General features: G+C 38.6%; 2 protein-coding genes across 2 annotated transcripts; both read left to right on the plus strand.

Annotated features, from left to right (window-relative positions):
- Nucleotides 4,455-6,056, plus strand: LOC109845654. The gene has a single exon (XM_020414926.1). It carries the CDS (start codon nt 4,455-4,457, stop codon nt 6,054-6,056), a length of 1,602 nt encoding a protein of 533 aa, XP_020270515.1.
- LOC109845655 (pectinesterase/pectinesterase inhibitor PPE8B-like) lies at nt 12,131-16,620 on the plus strand. Its single transcript, XM_020414927.1, is given in 6 exon segments — nt 12,131-12,592; nt 12,594-12,632; nt 12,634-12,744; nt 12,988-13,255; nt 14,665-14,881; nt 15,714-16,620. Coding segments are annotated over 6 exon segments (1,545 nt in total). The 3' UTR covers nt 16,162-16,620.

Consider the following 18,248-nt stretch of genomic DNA (forward strand, 5'->3'; position numbering starts at 1 on the left):
AACTCCCCTTTTGATCCCATTCTTATAAAACAAGAGAAAGATAGTCTGGTTACACTCAACAGGCTTATGGATTGTGAGCTCTCATTCTTCCAGCAAAAAGCTAGGATTAATTGGAATTTGCAAGGTGGCAGGTGCTCCAGATTCTTTCATGCTTTGGCAAAAACAAATAGGCACCAAAATAGAATTGTGGTTCTATATAACAACAGAGGTGATAAGATTACAGATGGAGAAGGCATTGCTGATGAATTGGTGGCTTATTATAAAAGCTTAATGGGTACTGCTATAGACACTGCTCCTCCTGACATGAATATCATAAAATCTGGGCCTTGTTTGAATGAAGCTCAAGCAAATCACCTATCAAGACCAGTTTCTAAAGAAGAAATCAAGGCAGCAATATTCTCTATGTCAGATTTAAAGGCACCAGGACCTAATGGGTTCAATGCGTCTTTCTTTAAAGCTGCATGGAACATTATAGGGGATGAAGTAACATTGGCTATCGAAGACTTTTTAAAGACTGGAAGGCTCTTAGGCACGGTTAATTCAACCTCAATTACTCTTATACCAAAAGTACAGTGCCCTAAAGTTCCTTCAGACTACAGACCTATCTCTTGTTGCAATAGCATCTACAAATTCATAACAAAGATTCTAGCAAACAGGATCAAAGAAATGATGGGGTGTCTGGTCAATGGTGCACAATGTGCATTTGTGAATGGGAGATTGATCTCAAATAACATAATGCTTGCTCATGAACTGGTGAAAAATTACAGTAGGAAGCTGTTATCTTCTAGGGTGATGTTAAACATTGATATAAAAAAGGCCTTTGATTCAATCAGCTGGGGATTTATATCAGATATGCTCAAAGGGCTGAATTTCCCTCATGTTATGGTGAACTGGATAATGGAATGCATCACCGCTCCCAAATATTCTATTTCACTTAATGGAACATTACATGGTTATTTCAATGGCCAAAGAGGTCTCAGACAGGGTGATTCATTGTCACCTTACCTGTTCATATTAGGCATGGAATATTTATCAAGGAGCTTGAGTCTCTTAGAAAAGGACAGGCAATTCAAATATCATCCCAAGTGTGCTAAACTCAAAATATCTCACCTCATTTTTGCTGATGATTTGCTTCTATTCTCTAAAGGTGATATCTACTCTGTGTCAAAGCTCTATCAATGTTTCAAGGAGTTCAGTGCCATTTCTGGTTTGGAGGCAAATGCAGAAAAGAGTTCTATATACTATGGGGGTGTTGATGAAAATACCAAAAATTCTCTTCACAACTTGCTGGGGTTCTCATCTGGTACATTGCCTATCAGGTATCTTGTAGTCCCTCTGACATCTAAGAGATTATCTTATTTGGACTGCAATCCATTATTTACAAAGATAACTGGTCAGTTTCAGAATTGGTTAAGACATCGAAAACTTTCCTATGCTGGTAGGCTTCAGATCATCAAAAGTGTTATACTTGGGATTCAAATATTCTGGACTTCAAATTTCATTCTGCCTGTCAGAGTTCTAAAGAGAATAGATGAACTTTGCAGAAAGTTCCTATGGGGTAATTCTGATCAAACTTTTAAAGCTTCTCTTGTCTCGTGGGAGAGGGTGTGCAGGAGTAAGGATCAAGGGGGTCTGGGGATTTTCTCTGCCCTCAATTGGAATATTGCTTCAGCCATCAAATGTATCTGGAACATACACACCAACAAGGAGTCCCTATGGATTAAATGGATTCATGAAAATTACTTAAAAAATTCAGATATTTGGTTGGTGGTTGCAAAGCCTAGTGATTCCTGGATGTGGAAACAGTTGATTAGAACAAGGGATAAAGCTATAGCTTTGTGTGGTGGTGAGAACAATCTGAAGTTGCTGATCAGTTCCTGCTGCAAAAATTCAAAGCTCAGAATCTCGGCCATATACAATTCACTCTTACATTCAGCAAATGAAGAGAAATGGTCCAGAGTTGTTTGGGGAAGATTAAATATCCCTAAGCATTCATTCATTAGCTGGTTAGTTTGTCAAGACAGACTTCTAACAAAGGACAGGTTATATAGGAGAGGAGTCATTAATTCAAATCTGTGCAGTCTATGCGATGGAGCTTGCAGCGAATCCAGGAACCACTTGTTCTTTGAATGTGTTTACTCTTGTGAAGTATGGAATAATATCATGGATTGGATGGATTTTAACTGGCGTACCTGTCATTGGCATCATGTTATTGAGCTGTTTACTGTCAGACAACGAGGTAAGGGACTTAAGCAGCTTCTCAAAAATTTGGCTCAGACAGCAACTATCTATTACATTTGGAGGGAGCGCAATGTTAGAATCTTCCAACAAAAGTCCAGGAGCACATCGCAGCTGGTTAGAGAAATCAAAACTGATGTTTGGATCACCATATTAAACAATCCATTAGTTAGATAATCTGAAAATGTGAATTTCCTCTTAGTGATGTTATGTTGCTAGATTTTGTAAGCTCAGTCTCTTTCTGAGCAATTGATGTAATTACATTTCATATTTGGTTATGAATAAAAATCTTTCATTGACCAAAAAAAAAAGAATCATAATCGTTCTAAAGTCGTACAATCATAACTGATTAGTGCTGATCTTTATATTAATTGGCAAAATAAGAAGTATATATAGAACTCATGAGTATGAAACACGAGAGGTATATAATTAGTTGGCAGCATCTGGTACAAGGAGAAGGATTTGATAACAACCCCAGCATGCATATACGTACGTACAAGAGATAAGATGATGAAGAAACATTAATTTTATGCATGAACGTAAACTAAGGTACTACTAACTGCCCTTTTGTACTTACAATTCTCCCGACTCTTTCTTGTTGGCCAAATACTTAAATTGGAGATTTCATCACCCCCAAGGTGGGATCTCATCAGCACGCACCAAAGTGCTAACTGTCCATGGATTGTAGGTGGTGATTTCAATGCTATCATTAGCAATCAAGAAAAACTGGGTGGATCTCAAGTATCTGAAGCTGACACTGAAGATTTCCAAAAATTCATTGAATTGAATCAGCTGCATCATCTAAAAGCTACTGGCTGTTTTTTCACATGGTGCAATAAACAAGATGCAAAAACCAGAATATGGAGCAGATTGGATAGAGTTTTGGTTAATGAGGAGTGGATTCAAAAATTTACCTCCAGTCAAGTTGATTTTTTAGTGCCAAATTTGTCTGATCATTCCCCAGCTTTAGTGACCATTGGTGATGATGAAATTAATGAAGGAAAGAAACCATTCAAATTTTTTTCCATGTGGATTAAGCATCCTGAGTTCAACACAAAAGTAAAGACTGTTTGGGATCAGGATCTCAGGGGCTATTACATGTATAAACTGGTTACAAAGCTGAAAAATCTCAAACCAGTTTTAAAGGAGTTGAATAAAAGACATTTTATGAGTATCAGTGAGCAGGTTATAAGAGCCAAAGAAGAACTTTCTGTGATTCAACAGCACTTAGCTAATGCTCCTTTCAATTCTGATCTGATAACAAAGGTGAAAACTTGTCTGAGTACTTATGCCAGGTTGATTGATTTTGAAGCTTCCTTTTACAGGCAAAAAGCTAACATCAAATGGAGTCTTCATGGAGATAAATGCTCTAAATTCTTTCATTCTGTTATGAAGACAAAGAGACATCATAATAGGATCCTGTCAATATATTCTGATAATGGAATAAGGCTTACTGATATGTCTGACATCACTATGGAATTCATTGCTTACTTCAAAAACCTCCTGGGATACACTGGTTCTTGTGTAGAGATTAATCATGATGTGATAGCTAAAGGGCCTGTTATCTCAACTGATCAAGCAAATAACCTGAGTGCACCTGTTTCAAGAGATGAGATTAAACAAGCACTATTTTCTATGGATAATGAAAAAGCTCCTGGCCCTGATGGCTACACTGCTCTCTTCTTCAAAGCATCCTGGAATATGATCAAAGATGATCTTCTTCTTGCTGTTGAGGAATTTTTCAAATCTGGTAAACTTCTTGGAGCTCTAAATAGTACTTCTATTACTTTGGTTCCTAAGATCCTCAACCCCAAATCTCCTTCAGACTATAGACCTATATCTTGTTGCAATGTTGTTTATAAAATCATTTCAAAAGTCATTGCAACCAGAATTCAGGGGGTTATGGGTTATCTGATTAATGAGGCTCAAAGTGCCTTTGTTAAATGAAGAGCTATATCTAGTAACATCCTTCTAGCTCATGAATTGATCAAGCACTATGGCAGGAAGTCCACAACTCCAGAATTGATCAAGCACTATGGCAGGAAGTCCACAACTCCAAGAGCTATTCTTAACATTGACTTAAGGAAAGCTTTTGATACTATAAATTGGAAATTTATTCAAGAGCTATTCTTAACATTGACTTAAGGAAAGCTTTTGATACTATAAATTGGAAATTTATTGAAGATATACTCACTGATTTAGCCTTTCCAAAGAACATGATTAACTGGATCATGCAGTGCATTAGTACTCCTAAATATTCCCTATCTTTAAATGGCACACTTCATGGCTATTTTGAGGGAGCTAGAGGTTTAAGGCAAGGAGATCCTCTTTCCCCATACCTATTTGTTTTAGGAATGGAGTATCTTTCGAGAAGGCTATGCATGCTCAAAGAAGATAGACTGTTCAAATATCATCCAAAGTGTTCAAGGCTGAAAATTTCCCATCTCTTCTTTGGACTGTTCAAATATCATCCAAAGTGTTCAAGGCTGAAAATTTCCCATCTCTTCTTTGCTGATGATCTGTTACTCTTCTGCAAGGCTGATTTATACTCTATTGCAAAATTAAAAGAATGCCTTTCAGATTTCAGCTGTGTGTCTGGATTAGAAACAAATCCTAACAAATGTTCTATTTACATGAGTGGGATTGGAGATGATTTAAAAGCTCAAATTTGTGCTCTCCTTAATTTCTCTGAAGGAGTACTTCCTGTGAGATACTTAGGAGTACCACTAATCTCTAAGAGACTGTCTTATATGGATTGCTATCCATTGATCAATAAGATATCTACTCAGCTTCAAAACTGGCAAAAGAAGAAAACTCTCTCTTATGCAGGAAGACTGCAGCTGATTAAAACTGTTATTCTGGGTATTCAACTCTATTGGACTAGCAATTATGTTCTCCCAGTTAAAGTCCTGGAAAAAATTGATAGTCTCTGTTCTGAATTCTTGTGGAATCACAAAATACATCTGATATCATGGACTGCAGTATGTCAAGATAAAGAGCATGGAGGTTTGGGGATTTTCTCTGCTAGAACCTGGAATCTTGCAGCGGCTATGAAGCTCCTTTGGATCATACACCTCAAGAATGATCTATTGTGGATCAAGTGGATTCATGGGCATTACCTAAGGCAATCAAACATTTGGCAAGTGCAAATAAAATTGAATGATTCATGGATGTGGAAGCAAATGCTTAAAGTAAGAGATAAAATGATATCCAAGTTTGGAAATATCTCAAATGTGCTGAATATTATCACAAGGTGCTGTTCTAGAGGTAAATTTCAGATTTCTTCTATCTATAATGAGATCATACAGCAAAATGCACCTGTTGTTTGGTCTAGAACAGTCTGGGATGGATGGATGTATCCTAAACACTCCTTTATACTTTGGCTTGCTATCCAATCTAGACTGTTAACAAAAGCCAGGTTGTGTCACTTGGGGGTCCTCGACACCAACTCCTGTGTTCTATGCACTCATCAAAAGCATGAAACCATTGGGCATCTTTTCTTTGAATGTGAATTCTCTGCTACTATCTGGAACAAAGCTATGGAATGGATGAATTTCAGGTGGAAAACTTGCAACTGGGAGCGTGTTATTCAATGGTATAGTGAAAAACTGAAAGGAAAGGGTTTCATGATGAAGCTTAAGAGATTGGCACTATCAGCTACAGTCTATGCTATATGGAAAGAAAGGAACCAAAGAATTTTTCAGCATGAAGCAAAAGGAGCTGATTTTGTGTTCAAGACAGTAAAGCTGCTAATTTTTTCTAAGGTCCTAAATGATGATATTCCTCTTCACATAAAGGAGAGAATTGAGCAAATGTAAAAAACATGATAGTTGTTTCTTCCAGTTATCACTGGAATGTCTTTGATGTACATATATTTCACATTTTGGTTATGAATAAAATTTTTCATTGACCAAAAAAAAAGAAATATGGGTATGCTTGGTACCAAGCACAACTTTTGTGCTTGGTAGTGATGTGTCACATCCTAATCCACTCATTACCCATGTGAATGTGATCATACATTTGAATAAGTGGAGGGAGATGTGACACCTCACTACCAAGCACAAATTTTTGTGCTTAGTACCAAGCATACCCATATTTCTATATATATATATGGAAAAAGTGTTCCTAAGATGACGCCTTAGATAATCATCTAAGGACGCGGTCTAAAATCACATGATTGAGCTACATTGTGCATGGATGATCCACTCTATTGAACTTGATCTACATATTCTAAAACCCCAACACACCAAGTTTGGGGTGAACTCATTGTGTGTGTGTGTACATATAATATATAGTAATAACCAATATTTTTTAGTAAGGATAATCTATTACGTTAGGTTAGGGTTTTGTAACCAAATATGATCGTCTTTGTATATATCCGCATCATCTGTGTATATGTATATGGTATCATAGAATACATATTTTTTTAATCTTTTTGATTGTTTCCTCAAGGTACAACCTCAAAGACATGATCATCTTTGTATATATACATCCGCATCATATTAAGTACATAGAATAATTAAGATGCAATAGAGAATATATAGCATTTGTAGAAAGACTTGATGTAGAAGCAAAGGGGTTAGAATGATGAAGACCCACCACCAAACCAATATCCAAATTGGTATATGGAACGCATAAGTAGAAATTCAACTGCATATATGTACAAAGTGCATTCTTGGAGGAGAGGCATCAATAAAGTCATTGCACTACATAAATGAATCAAATTTAGGAATTCAGCATACATGTGTACAATTACACTGTGACTATAGCTAAGTTTCCAACTGCATGTAGAGGATCACACTTGCTGCATGAACCTGGTGATCATGAAAAGTTAATTAGCTGTATTCGGGTTAGCTATAAGAAAGAACTATGGTAGCTAGACTTCAATTATGGTATGTATATGTATTTACACACACACGTACACACACACATATATACACACACACACATTGTGATGTCAAAACTAGTTAGTGGCCTAGCTAGCTACGATCAGATGGATACATAATCACAATGACTTTCTTTCATCTAATTAACAATATCTCATACATATAGCAACGTGGAGTTTAGTTCAAAGAAGATATTATTACCAAAAAAAAGAAAACGAAGAAGGAAATCCTAGTTATATATTATTTAGTGGGAAATGAAAACTTTACCAATATGTCCAACGTGATCAAATTTATATAGTAATTCCAATTCTTAAAAGAGCAAAATTGAATGAGAATTCATATTGTCATTAATTACTTTTATTAATCTTCAAGAGAATATATATGATAGCTACAACAAGTTCAATATAAAGCATAGAAATTCATCATTATCATGTTTTATGAAGTGATCATCATGTGATTCCCTATTGATGTCTTCATTAGGTTTTTAGCAACATGCATTAAGAGTCAGTACCCGCGCGAAGTATTCATGAACACAGTGAATATTAATTAAAGAAATTAGCAGTATTCATCTCTGCATCTTCATTTAATTTTCTCACAATAAATATTTGTGAATGAGGTAATAAGTTTAATTATTTTTAAACACCGGTGAAATTATGTAACTCAAATTTAGTTGCGTTGCTTCTTTCTCAAGGGAAAAAAGAGAAAAACTAAAAGAAAAATGGAGACGGCAAAAAAAAAACTTGTAGATCAAAATTTAATTAACATTATAGCCTTTTCCTATCTTATCAGAGAAACTTATACAAGATCACAGATGCTCATATAGGAACTTTATCATGCATGCATAAAATGAGAACTTTACGCTAGCAAAAGCTTGTTATTTTTTAGGGCTAATCATTAAGAATAGCTGGGTAGCAAACTATCACAACTATTGATATCAGTATATTTTTGTAGTATTATCATAAAGCTAGATTTAGAAACAGACATTCTTCTGCTAACGCTACAATTCACACCGTGATCTGTAAAGCTAGCTTAATCAAAACCAAAAAAGGAAAAAAAAAAAGAAATAGAAAACAAAAAAGAAAATGAAAAATATCTATTTTGTAAAGTGCCTTTCTAATGTCCACAAACTAAGCACTTTATTCATCCTTTAAGCAAGAAAATTAACCACTAATAATACCTTTCCATCAAACTCTAACCTAACTTGCACCACCATCAAACAAACCCTTTGATGCCATTCGCCGCCGCTGAGGAATCAGGCCGTTGCAGGCCCAACCTAAGCTCGAGGTCCAACTCCACCGTGTAGGCATCAGAAATTGCCTATAAGTTTCCACACACAGTTCGAGACGAAGCGAGGATAATAATTGTCATCATCTGAGTTGAACAAGATGACCCGATGCCGTAGAGAAAGCAACGAAAAGCATGAAGTGAATCGGTGAAGCATACGAGTCCACAAAACAACAAAATTCGTGTAATGACACAACAAGATCAGCCCGGAGAGCCCCTGGCAACCGAGCTGCATCAAAACGGCTCGGCCAAGGCTAGGTGACTCGGCCTTGGCCAAGTCACCCTAAGGCTCGCACTTGGGCTCATCAACGTGAGATTTGCGTTCTGAAGCAGAAACACAGCGCGCAGATGGAGGCTCACAAACGCGAAGTTTGCGTTGATTAGGAGATCGATTGTCATGAAGATATGCTCGTCGTATGGATCTTCTCCTTCGTCGAGCTGCATTTTTCTTGGCCTCTTTCAAGGCTTTTGCAGCAGCATCAGTTGTAATGACGGAACTTATCACCACGATGGGCCTTTTGTGATTTGATACACCTCGTCCTGACGCGATTGTGGGATCTTCAACTTGGCTGACGAGTCCAACAGAGGTCGAGCTCGCTCCTTTAGAGGACAGGTTGTTCGCATCATGTAGGCGGTTCAGCAACAATTGGAGCTTCGGTCTCCTTGGAAATGTTGCGCACTTTGCGCATAGCCTTAGGGCTAAGAGATCCAGAAGAGAGTAACTCTTCATACTTAGCTTGATCGAACTCTACCATGAGAGTTTCAACTGTTGTTCCAGCGAGGTTGGTGTCAAATTGCACCACAACTTCTTCATCGGTGAAGCTAGTCCCTAGCAGAGTCATCATCTTTTGTTTGGTGAGAAAATTCATGAGAAGAAGTTTAAGAATTAAATTTGTGTTATTTCTTTATCAGACTTAGAAAAAGAATTAAGTACAATTCTTTCAATGTAATCGCTCTTTAACAACTTAGAAAAAGAAATTACATATTACTCTCGATCGGTTTCCCGATTTACAAAAGAGAAGAAGATTGATAGAGATCCCCTCCTTTGTTTAATTTGGGTTCTTCTTGGTGTCGATGGGAGCTTGAATCTTGTATTCCATTGACGATCCAACGCTTTACCTCATGGAACACGATGTCTTCCTCTTGATTGACGTAGAGGAGAACTCACGTCATGAATTTTAAACTCTTAACGAGTTAGAAAACTCTGAACGAGTTATAACTCTATAAAAGAATTGATTTGAACCGAATAATCAGTTATCAAGCCAAGAATGAATAAAGTTGATGTTGCTGATGAAGAATCTAAACTCTTCTAAGAGTGAATGACAATCTCTCTAAAGAAGGTAAAAGATCCGATCTGATCAAAAGATCCCGAACTCAGTTGAGTTTATTCTATTTATAGGGGATTAAGGGGTGTGACTGCCTCTTTAATCCGCTCCTAAGTGGGGCGGACATCCCTTAAATCGTGGGGAAAACGGTTTTGGAACCGTGCAGAACGTGTTTGAACTGAACGAGTCAAACACCAATCTGGGCGTTCTGATAACGAACTCTGCGTTCTGGACGTGGAACACAGAGTTAATGCTTGCGTTTGGGCTAGAACAGTGATAGGACTGTGTTCTATCTTTAAAACGTAGGGTTGAGCTTCTGCATTTTGAGTTGAAGAGGTCGTCGTCTTGTAGTCTCTTCTGATCTGAGCGTTACGAGGATTGTAATCTTGTAATCTTCGTCTTGGTTCTTTGTAATGTGAGAGTCGTCAAATTGTAACTCTGCTATCATGGATTATGAAGGCTGTTGAATCAGGACTTTCATCAGTTGTTGTAAGTGTCGTCGAATTGTAATATTTATCAATCTACGTGAAAGTTTCCTCAGTTGTAGCCTTTATTTGTTGGTCTAAAATTCATCTGGTTGTAACTTTCATCATCGAATTGTTGATGCGGAGATCGTCTGATTGTAATCCCCATTTTCAGTGCTTAGTGGGGATCAACTATCTGTTATAATTTTTAGACAGCCTACAATCGATATCAGCGATTTTCATATATAATATGTTACAATCCGCCTTCTAGATTGGGAGATAGTCTTTTTTGTGGGCAAATCAATAATTCACAGGTATCTGCGTCTAAATTATAGAAGTCGTTATTTTTTCCATCAATTTGCTTGTTATACGTCTTATATTAGAAGGTAAATATGGTGGCAATTTTAAGATCCACACACTACATGAAAAAGGTTGTTAAAATATTCTCTTTGATTATAATGCAGATGCTAATTGCATGCAACTATTATCACACATGCATATATATTTTTTTTGGTCAATGAAAAAAACTTTATTCATCTTCCAAATATGAAATTTATGTACATCAAGATTCTCAGATTTGAGAAAACAATTAACAGACAACCCTGGTCATCTTAATCCTATACATATTTACAAAGAGCAAATCCAATCAGTTTCTTCCTCAGCTATATATGGAGAGTTTAAGCATACTGTCAGCGTATCAATTTTGATCTGCTTAACCAAGATCTCCACAGTCTTTGTACTTCAGTTGGAAGATCCTCCTATTTCTCTCACACCAAAGGTGATAGATTGTAGCCGAAAACACTGATCTCTTAATTTTTTGTTTTATACCTTTCCCCCTTAGCTTTGTGCAATACCAATCCAAGAGAGAGTCCCAACTACATGATCTCCATTTGAAATGAAGCCAATCCATGATATGATTCCACACTTCTCTTGAGAAGGAGCATTCAAAAAATAGGTGATTTCGGCTCTCTAAGCACATGCATATAGTTACAGCTAGTTGGTTCAATTTTAAATATTGCAATTAAACACTGCATTTTAGTTATATGTTTTGTATAATATGAAAATATTTTTGGATTTAAGTTGAAAGTTGATTATTATTGGATGCAATTAAAGTTTTTTATTTTTTTTATTATTATTATTTTTTTTTTGCTACTCAAAAATGCCGTCGCTGCGGCTTTACACTCAAACCTGCATAGGTGGTCGAATGCAAGTGAATGTATTTTTCGTCTATGTAATTGTGACGAGATTAATTAATATAACGCAACAAATAAACATAACTATCTAAAATGATCGAGATACATGATAACGCACCCGTGTATAGGCAAGAGTTTGCACACTCTACCTACACTGTCATGCACAGCCGTTCTATAGCCCCGTCACGTATGTCACATCTGTAGTTATCTCTCCTCTCAAACATAGCTTTTTTAGGTTTTTTTTTAATATATACCTCTTAAATGATCCGTGTTTGTAAATATCTGAAAATAATTATCTCTAGAGTCAAAAATTTACTCAAAGCCAAATTGCAACAGCAATGTAAAAACACCTACAAAACAGTAAAATTTTCATTTGAAAAATTCCTCAGGACTCAAAATATGGGACCAATAGAGGGGACAAGTGAGATGTCCTCCTCCTATTGGATAATGAGTTGGCAATCATTAATGATGGCCAACTCATTATCTCATAGGAGAGGGACACCTCACTTGTCCCCTCTATTATCCCAGTAGCAAAACTCTTTTCACTCGACAGAGTTGAGTAATTTTTAGAGTACGGGTGTTCCCATCTAAGTTGATAATTCTGAGTAGTTTAACAAATAATGAGATTTTAGAGCATTCGGCTCTATAAAAGCTCCCAACCATGCATACGCCCTTCTCTCTCCACTCTCTCCCCTAAAACCCCCTCCTCCTCTTTCTCTCTCCCTCTCCTTAACGACGTCATGCTTTCCCCTCTCCTCACCGTCCCCTCCCTCCTCCTCCTCCTCCTCCCCATTTCCCCAACCGCTTCCTTAACGCCGTCACCCACCAGGCTCCAGCCAGAATGCGCCACGTCGTTCTCGAAAACCCCGTCCGCCTCCTTCAACAACAACAACCCCCCCTCCCTTCCCTTCTCCTCCCCCTTCGCCGCCACCCTCCACTCCACCCTCTCCGCCATCCAGACCCTGGTCTCCACCATCTCCTCCTTCTCCCGCAGCAGCGCCTTTTCCGGTGGCGACCTCCGCCTCTCCTCGGCCATCTCCGACTGCCTCGACCTCCTCGACCTCTCTCCTCGGAGCTCTCCTCTGCCTCGACCCGGCCACGGCTCCGGAGACCGCCTCTCCGACCTCAGGTCCTGGCTCTCCGCCGACCTCGGCAACCAGGACACGTGCCTCGAGTCCCTCTCCGGCACCTCTCTCTCCTCGCCTCCTCGTCGGCTCCGGCCTCGACTCCGTCTCCTCCCTTCGTCGCCCGAGCCCTATCCCAGATCCCCGGCGGGTTGAACAAGAGAAATCTCGTTTCTTCCGACGGGTTCCCGAAATGGGTCAGAGCAGAGGACCGGAGATTATTGCTGCAGGTAACATCTTAATTTAATTATTACAGGACGCTTTATTTATTATATACAAGTTTTTTTAAAACTATTTTTACGTGTATTAATTAATTAGCTGTTATCCGTAACATCACTAGAATTAGCGTAGGGCACACACCTAATAAGGTTTAAAAAAATCATAAGACTGTCGGCGTGGGTTCCGAACACAACCCTGATAAATTGTAACTGAGACAAAATCCTGGGTGGGCGGGCCCACCACTGGTTGTGCAGATGGGACCCGGCGGGGTGACGCCGGATGTGGTGGTGGCGGCGGACGGGCCGGGAACTACACGACGGTTGGGAGCGGTGGAGGAGGCGCCGGCGGAGAGCGAGGAGAGGTTTGTGATTTACGTGAAGAAGGGGGTTTACGTGGAGAACGTGGAGATCAAGGAGAAGAAGTGGATGATAATGCTGATTGGGGACGGAATGGATCAGACGGTGATCTCCGGCGACAGGAGCGTTGTCGACGGGTGGACCACTTATCGATCTGCTACCGTCGGTGAGCAAATTAATTTTTTTGTCCCACATTAAATATTGTCAAAATTTCAAAAACCTTCTGCTCAAAACCTCAGCAGTACTGTTACTTTGTTCTTACACACATTAAAATTTCCGTGCAACATATACTATTTGTATCTTATTTCATAGTATATGTACAATGGTTACCCCTATGCTTTTTACACAGAATGAGCGAGTCACTTTAATTTAAAGCGCACCCTTCAATTATTGTCTATTGACAGAATTATATTAGGAGTTTGAATCTTTATAACTCCGTTAGGTATGGTCTCATTTAATTAGTTTGCCAGTTTGGCCAGATACTATTTCTAGAGGCAACAAAGTTTAGGCATATGAACTTTCATCGAAGCTAATAAATCAACCTAGTGGATCGAGGAAGCTAGCTTTCACAGAACTAGCAATTTGATCAATGAAACCACATTAAATTCGTGTCATCATTAATCAACATAACATGGGTTGGGCGCGGCATTTTTTGGATCCCTTACGTTTAATCAATTTTGTAAGAGTTACTACATGTGTATTACATTAATGTAGCTAACAAATTTGATTAGATCATGGGTTGAACTTGGGTAATTCATAATGTGATTCTTGTGAATAGGCTACAAAGTTGTGACTTCGTTCATAAATCTCCATAAGTTCGATTTTTGTGGTCAGAAAAAACATTTCTTTTTCTTCTCTCCAATCCACTGGATGATCTAGATCAAGTTCTTAATTTGATTAGTATAAGGAGCTACGAGATTCTCTTTTTCTCCAAAGTTTATGTCATTAATCCTTCTCATGTCACGTACGTTCTAACGTTTATATCCCTTTTTTGCCTGTTAATTTCAGACAAGACCAGGAAAAAAAAGGACATATTTCTTGTGGCGTTGCTCAATAATTCATTTTACTTGTTCTTACTCTTGAAAGTATGTGATATGTGACTAAAGTGGAGATGTGATTCTTTCACTATATTATTCATTTGACAATTGTTCTTACTCTTGTCAGTTAGCTAGGGGCCGGATCAGGATTCACTATAATTTGAAATCGAAGTATCTGACTATTATCAACTATTAGTTACCCTAAAGCTTAAGGGTAAATTTCACTAAAAGAAGGTTGACCCATTTTGATATAACCCGCAAAAATTCGGAGATGTGCCCTTGACTCCCACAACTTAATCATTTTTCTAAATCTATTTTTAGGTAAATCCCAACTCTTTGGGGGATACTTGAAAGTTTTGAGGGTTAAGTGACATTTCCAAACTTTTTAGCTTTTATCTCAAAATAAGGCAAAACTTATTTAAAGTGTTTTGTTAACATTTACCCAAAATTTTATAATAAAATTAGCTTTTTCTTTTGTTTCACACATTTTTGAACGACAGGTAACCAATGTTGTTTTAAATGTCTCCTTATTCTACAGGTATATCCGGAAGAGGGTTCATTGCACGGGACCTAACGATTGAAAACACCGCCGGACCCTCAAAGCACCAAGCGGCCCCCCTTCGCTCAGACTCAGACTTATCAGTCTATTATCGCTGCGCCTTCAGGGGTTACCAGGACACGCTCTACGCCTATTCCCTTTGTCAGTTCTATTGCGACTGTGTGATCACAGGCGCGCTCGAAGTCGTCTTGAAAAGGTAACCACCCTTCAGGCCTAATGACATTGCCTAAGTAAGATTGCATAACTATCGTCCTCGAATACTCCTTCCAAGGCCTACCGAGATAGGTGTATGTTTGGTTCACGCTGTTGATGAGATCCGTATCTGCGGTAACGTTGCATGATTGGATAACAAACCCTGTGTCCTGGTTAGGAGCTGTTGATGAGATCCGTATCTGCGGTAACGTTGCATGATTGGATAACAAACCCTGTGTCCTGGTTAGGACATTCGCGCCCATTGGCGGTAACGGCGTTTTTCTGGCCAGGTAACGGGAGTCGAGCTAGGATTTTTGAGTTCTGGATGACGGCAGCTGCGTTGCCAATACTAGTAAAAAACGGAGTATCCTAGACGGAAAATTCCGTCTAGGAAAGTCAAATTTCTGCCTAAAAAGACTATCCTAGACGGAATTCCGTCTAGGATGTTGGTCCAGTAAGATTCCGTATAGGATGTAGTATCCTAGACGGAATTTCCGTCTAGGAAGCATCCTAGACGGATAATCCCAGACGGAAATGAATTACGTCTAGGATTAATATCCGGCTAGGATGCTTCCTAGACGGAAATCCCGTCTAGGATGCTACATCCTAAACGGAATCTTACTGGACCAATATCCTAGATGGAATTCCGTCTAGGATAGTCTCTTTAGACGGAAATTTGACTTTCCTAGACGGAGTTTTCCGTCTAGAATACTCCGTTTTTTACTAGTGTTGGCAACGCAGCTGCCGTCATCCAGAACTCTAAAATCCTAGCTCGACTCCCGTTACCCGACCAGAAAAACGCCGTTACCGCCCATGGGCGTGAAGATCCTAACCAGGACACAGGGTTTGTTATCCAATCATGCAACGTTACCGCAGATACGGATCTCATCAACAGATCCTAACCAGGACACAGGGTTTGTTATCCAATCATGCAACGTTACCGCAGATACGGATCTCATCAACAGCGTGAACCAAACATACACCTATCTCGGTAGGCCTTGGAAGGAGTACTCGAGGACGATAGTTATGCAATCTTACTTGGGCAACGCCATTAGGCCCGAAGGGTGGCTACCTTTTCAGGACGACTTCGCGCTCAGCACGTTGTATTACGTGGAGTACATGAATTATGGGCCTGGATCAGGCCTGGCAAATAGGGTTAAGTGGCCGGGCTACCACGCGACCAACCGTTCAGCTGACGTGGCCAATTTTACGGTGGCTCAGTTCATTAAGGGGGATATGTGGTTGCCGTCGACTGGGGTTAAGTATACGGCAGGGTTGGTGTAAATGGTCAGTTAGGGTAAATACTTCGTAGAGAGTAGCTTTATGGGGGAAGTGTGTTTTGAGGTCGCTCTCTTAATTTGAAGGGTCGTGGGCTGTTTCATATTTGTTATTGTTAAGTCCGATTCTTTTTGTTTGATTATAGCGGAAGACTAAGTTACTGTCAAGGTTGTTAAATTTTCTGTTGTCATTAACGTGATATGCGGTTTCGTGTCTGGATGTTGAATCACCGGGGTTTTCCCATGTTTGATCACGAGTGGGTTAGTCCGTGTGTAAAGTCAGGTCTATAATAGTCCCACATCGATCGGATATACGAAAATTATGAAGTTTAAAAAAGAAAATTTTGTTCTAAGTACCCGAGCAATGAGGAAATGTGCTTGTGAGGAATGGGTTCCGCTACTTCCTTCTGATTGTTGATGACCTTCTGCATTAGACCTGAGCTCAATGTGTACTTGTTTTTAAAATATGAACTGTTTATTTATATATTTTCCCCACTTGGTTTTTTTTTTTTTTTTTTTTTTTTTGCAGTTTTATTAGATGCATTAAATTCCTCTTGGGTTAAAGTTGGATCCTGTAGTCGAATGGGTGCAAATGAGGCTGCTCCATGATCCGAGAAGTAAGGATCATTAAATTCCTCTCGCATCGGAGAAGTAAGGATGCCTGCATAGAGGGAGATCGGAGAAAGTGGCCGATTAATAATGAAATGAAATGTTTGCAAATAAATCCCTTATAATTTATTATTTGGAAATTATTTTTTGCCACTTAATTCTATACTCGAGAAATTCTATATCTTTACCTTAGTTGATACGAAAAATGTGACGCCTAATTCTATATTTTTGTCATGATTTCTTAAGAAGCTACTCCCTTTAACCAGGATTACTCGTGGTCCTAATTGTTGTTCCATTTAATATGGTTAACTCAATTTCTCAATCACTGCGCTTATGTTAATTTGGTCTCAACAGTGGATTAATTGTCAAGGCAAATATTTTTCACTTAATAGTTTCTCAATTCTTACTTGTTGTTGTGTAACGACTCCATGGGGGGGACTGATAAGTCTCCGGTGCATGATGCCATGTCCACTAGAACATATTCAATGTTTTCATACACAACGCACTTCAGTTTGGAAGGTACGTACGTTCTTTTTTGCAAAACCCCATAATTGAGGGTTATTTTGCAAAGCCCCCTAAAGTTTGATTGGCTACCGAAGTTAGTAATGTCTATGTTTGCCCACCTCCGTAATAAGCTGAAAATCCTTTTACAAGATGAAGCAACTAAAGAATCAGGAAAATTAATATATTAAATGATTTGATCACACATCCTCACCAAAAGTTTTAAGTAGTAACAACCAATAAAATTAGCAGCCTACGGGCTGCCTAGCTAAGTGATGAAATGATTTAATATGTAACTACAATGAAGCGTGTGAGCGAAGCAACAATTGATGGGGGCAGCTACCTATATATGAAACAACAATTAATGCTCAAAGAAATGATGGGTCCATTTGCAAATAGTAAGATTTAGTCAGCAAATTTGCGAACATGGAATATTTGAAGGATACAAGACAAAAATCCCAAATTGAATTACTGCGGGCTATAGACAATGACGCAGTCAACCATGTGACTATGGTATGATATAGATTTGAGCTTGGTACCATGTGACAATGGCATGATACATATCCATGCATATTATTGGACTATATATGAAGATATGCAATCAATACAGAACCTCTAATTATAATTCATGGGCCACGTTTTTTTAATTGTCCTGGGACGTGGGGGTACTATAATCCCTAGGCTATAGTCCTGCGCTCGTGTGTTGCCCTAATACTATTTTAATCTAATTCAATATTTGATTATACTCGGACTAACTTAAAATAATCCAGACTAGTATTTACTTTTAGCGGGATTATGATCACTTGGATTCCCCTTAATCGCAGGCAGAGAAGAAAACCGTAGCCGAGAATTTAATTATGCTACGATCAATGCTTCGATGAACGATGTGCGAAACCAGATCTCTTGAAAACCTTTTACAATGTTTAAATTTTTGTTACATTATTTCATGTTGATATCCCATTCACAAGCAATCTTATAGACTTC

The sequence above is a fragment of the Asparagus officinalis genome, chromosome 6, assembly GCF_001876935.1.
Source record: "Asparagus officinalis chromosome 6, Aspof.V1, whole genome shotgun sequence".
Classification (NCBI taxonomy): domain Eukaryota; kingdom Viridiplantae; phylum Streptophyta; class Magnoliopsida; order Asparagales; family Asparagaceae; genus Asparagus; species Asparagus officinalis.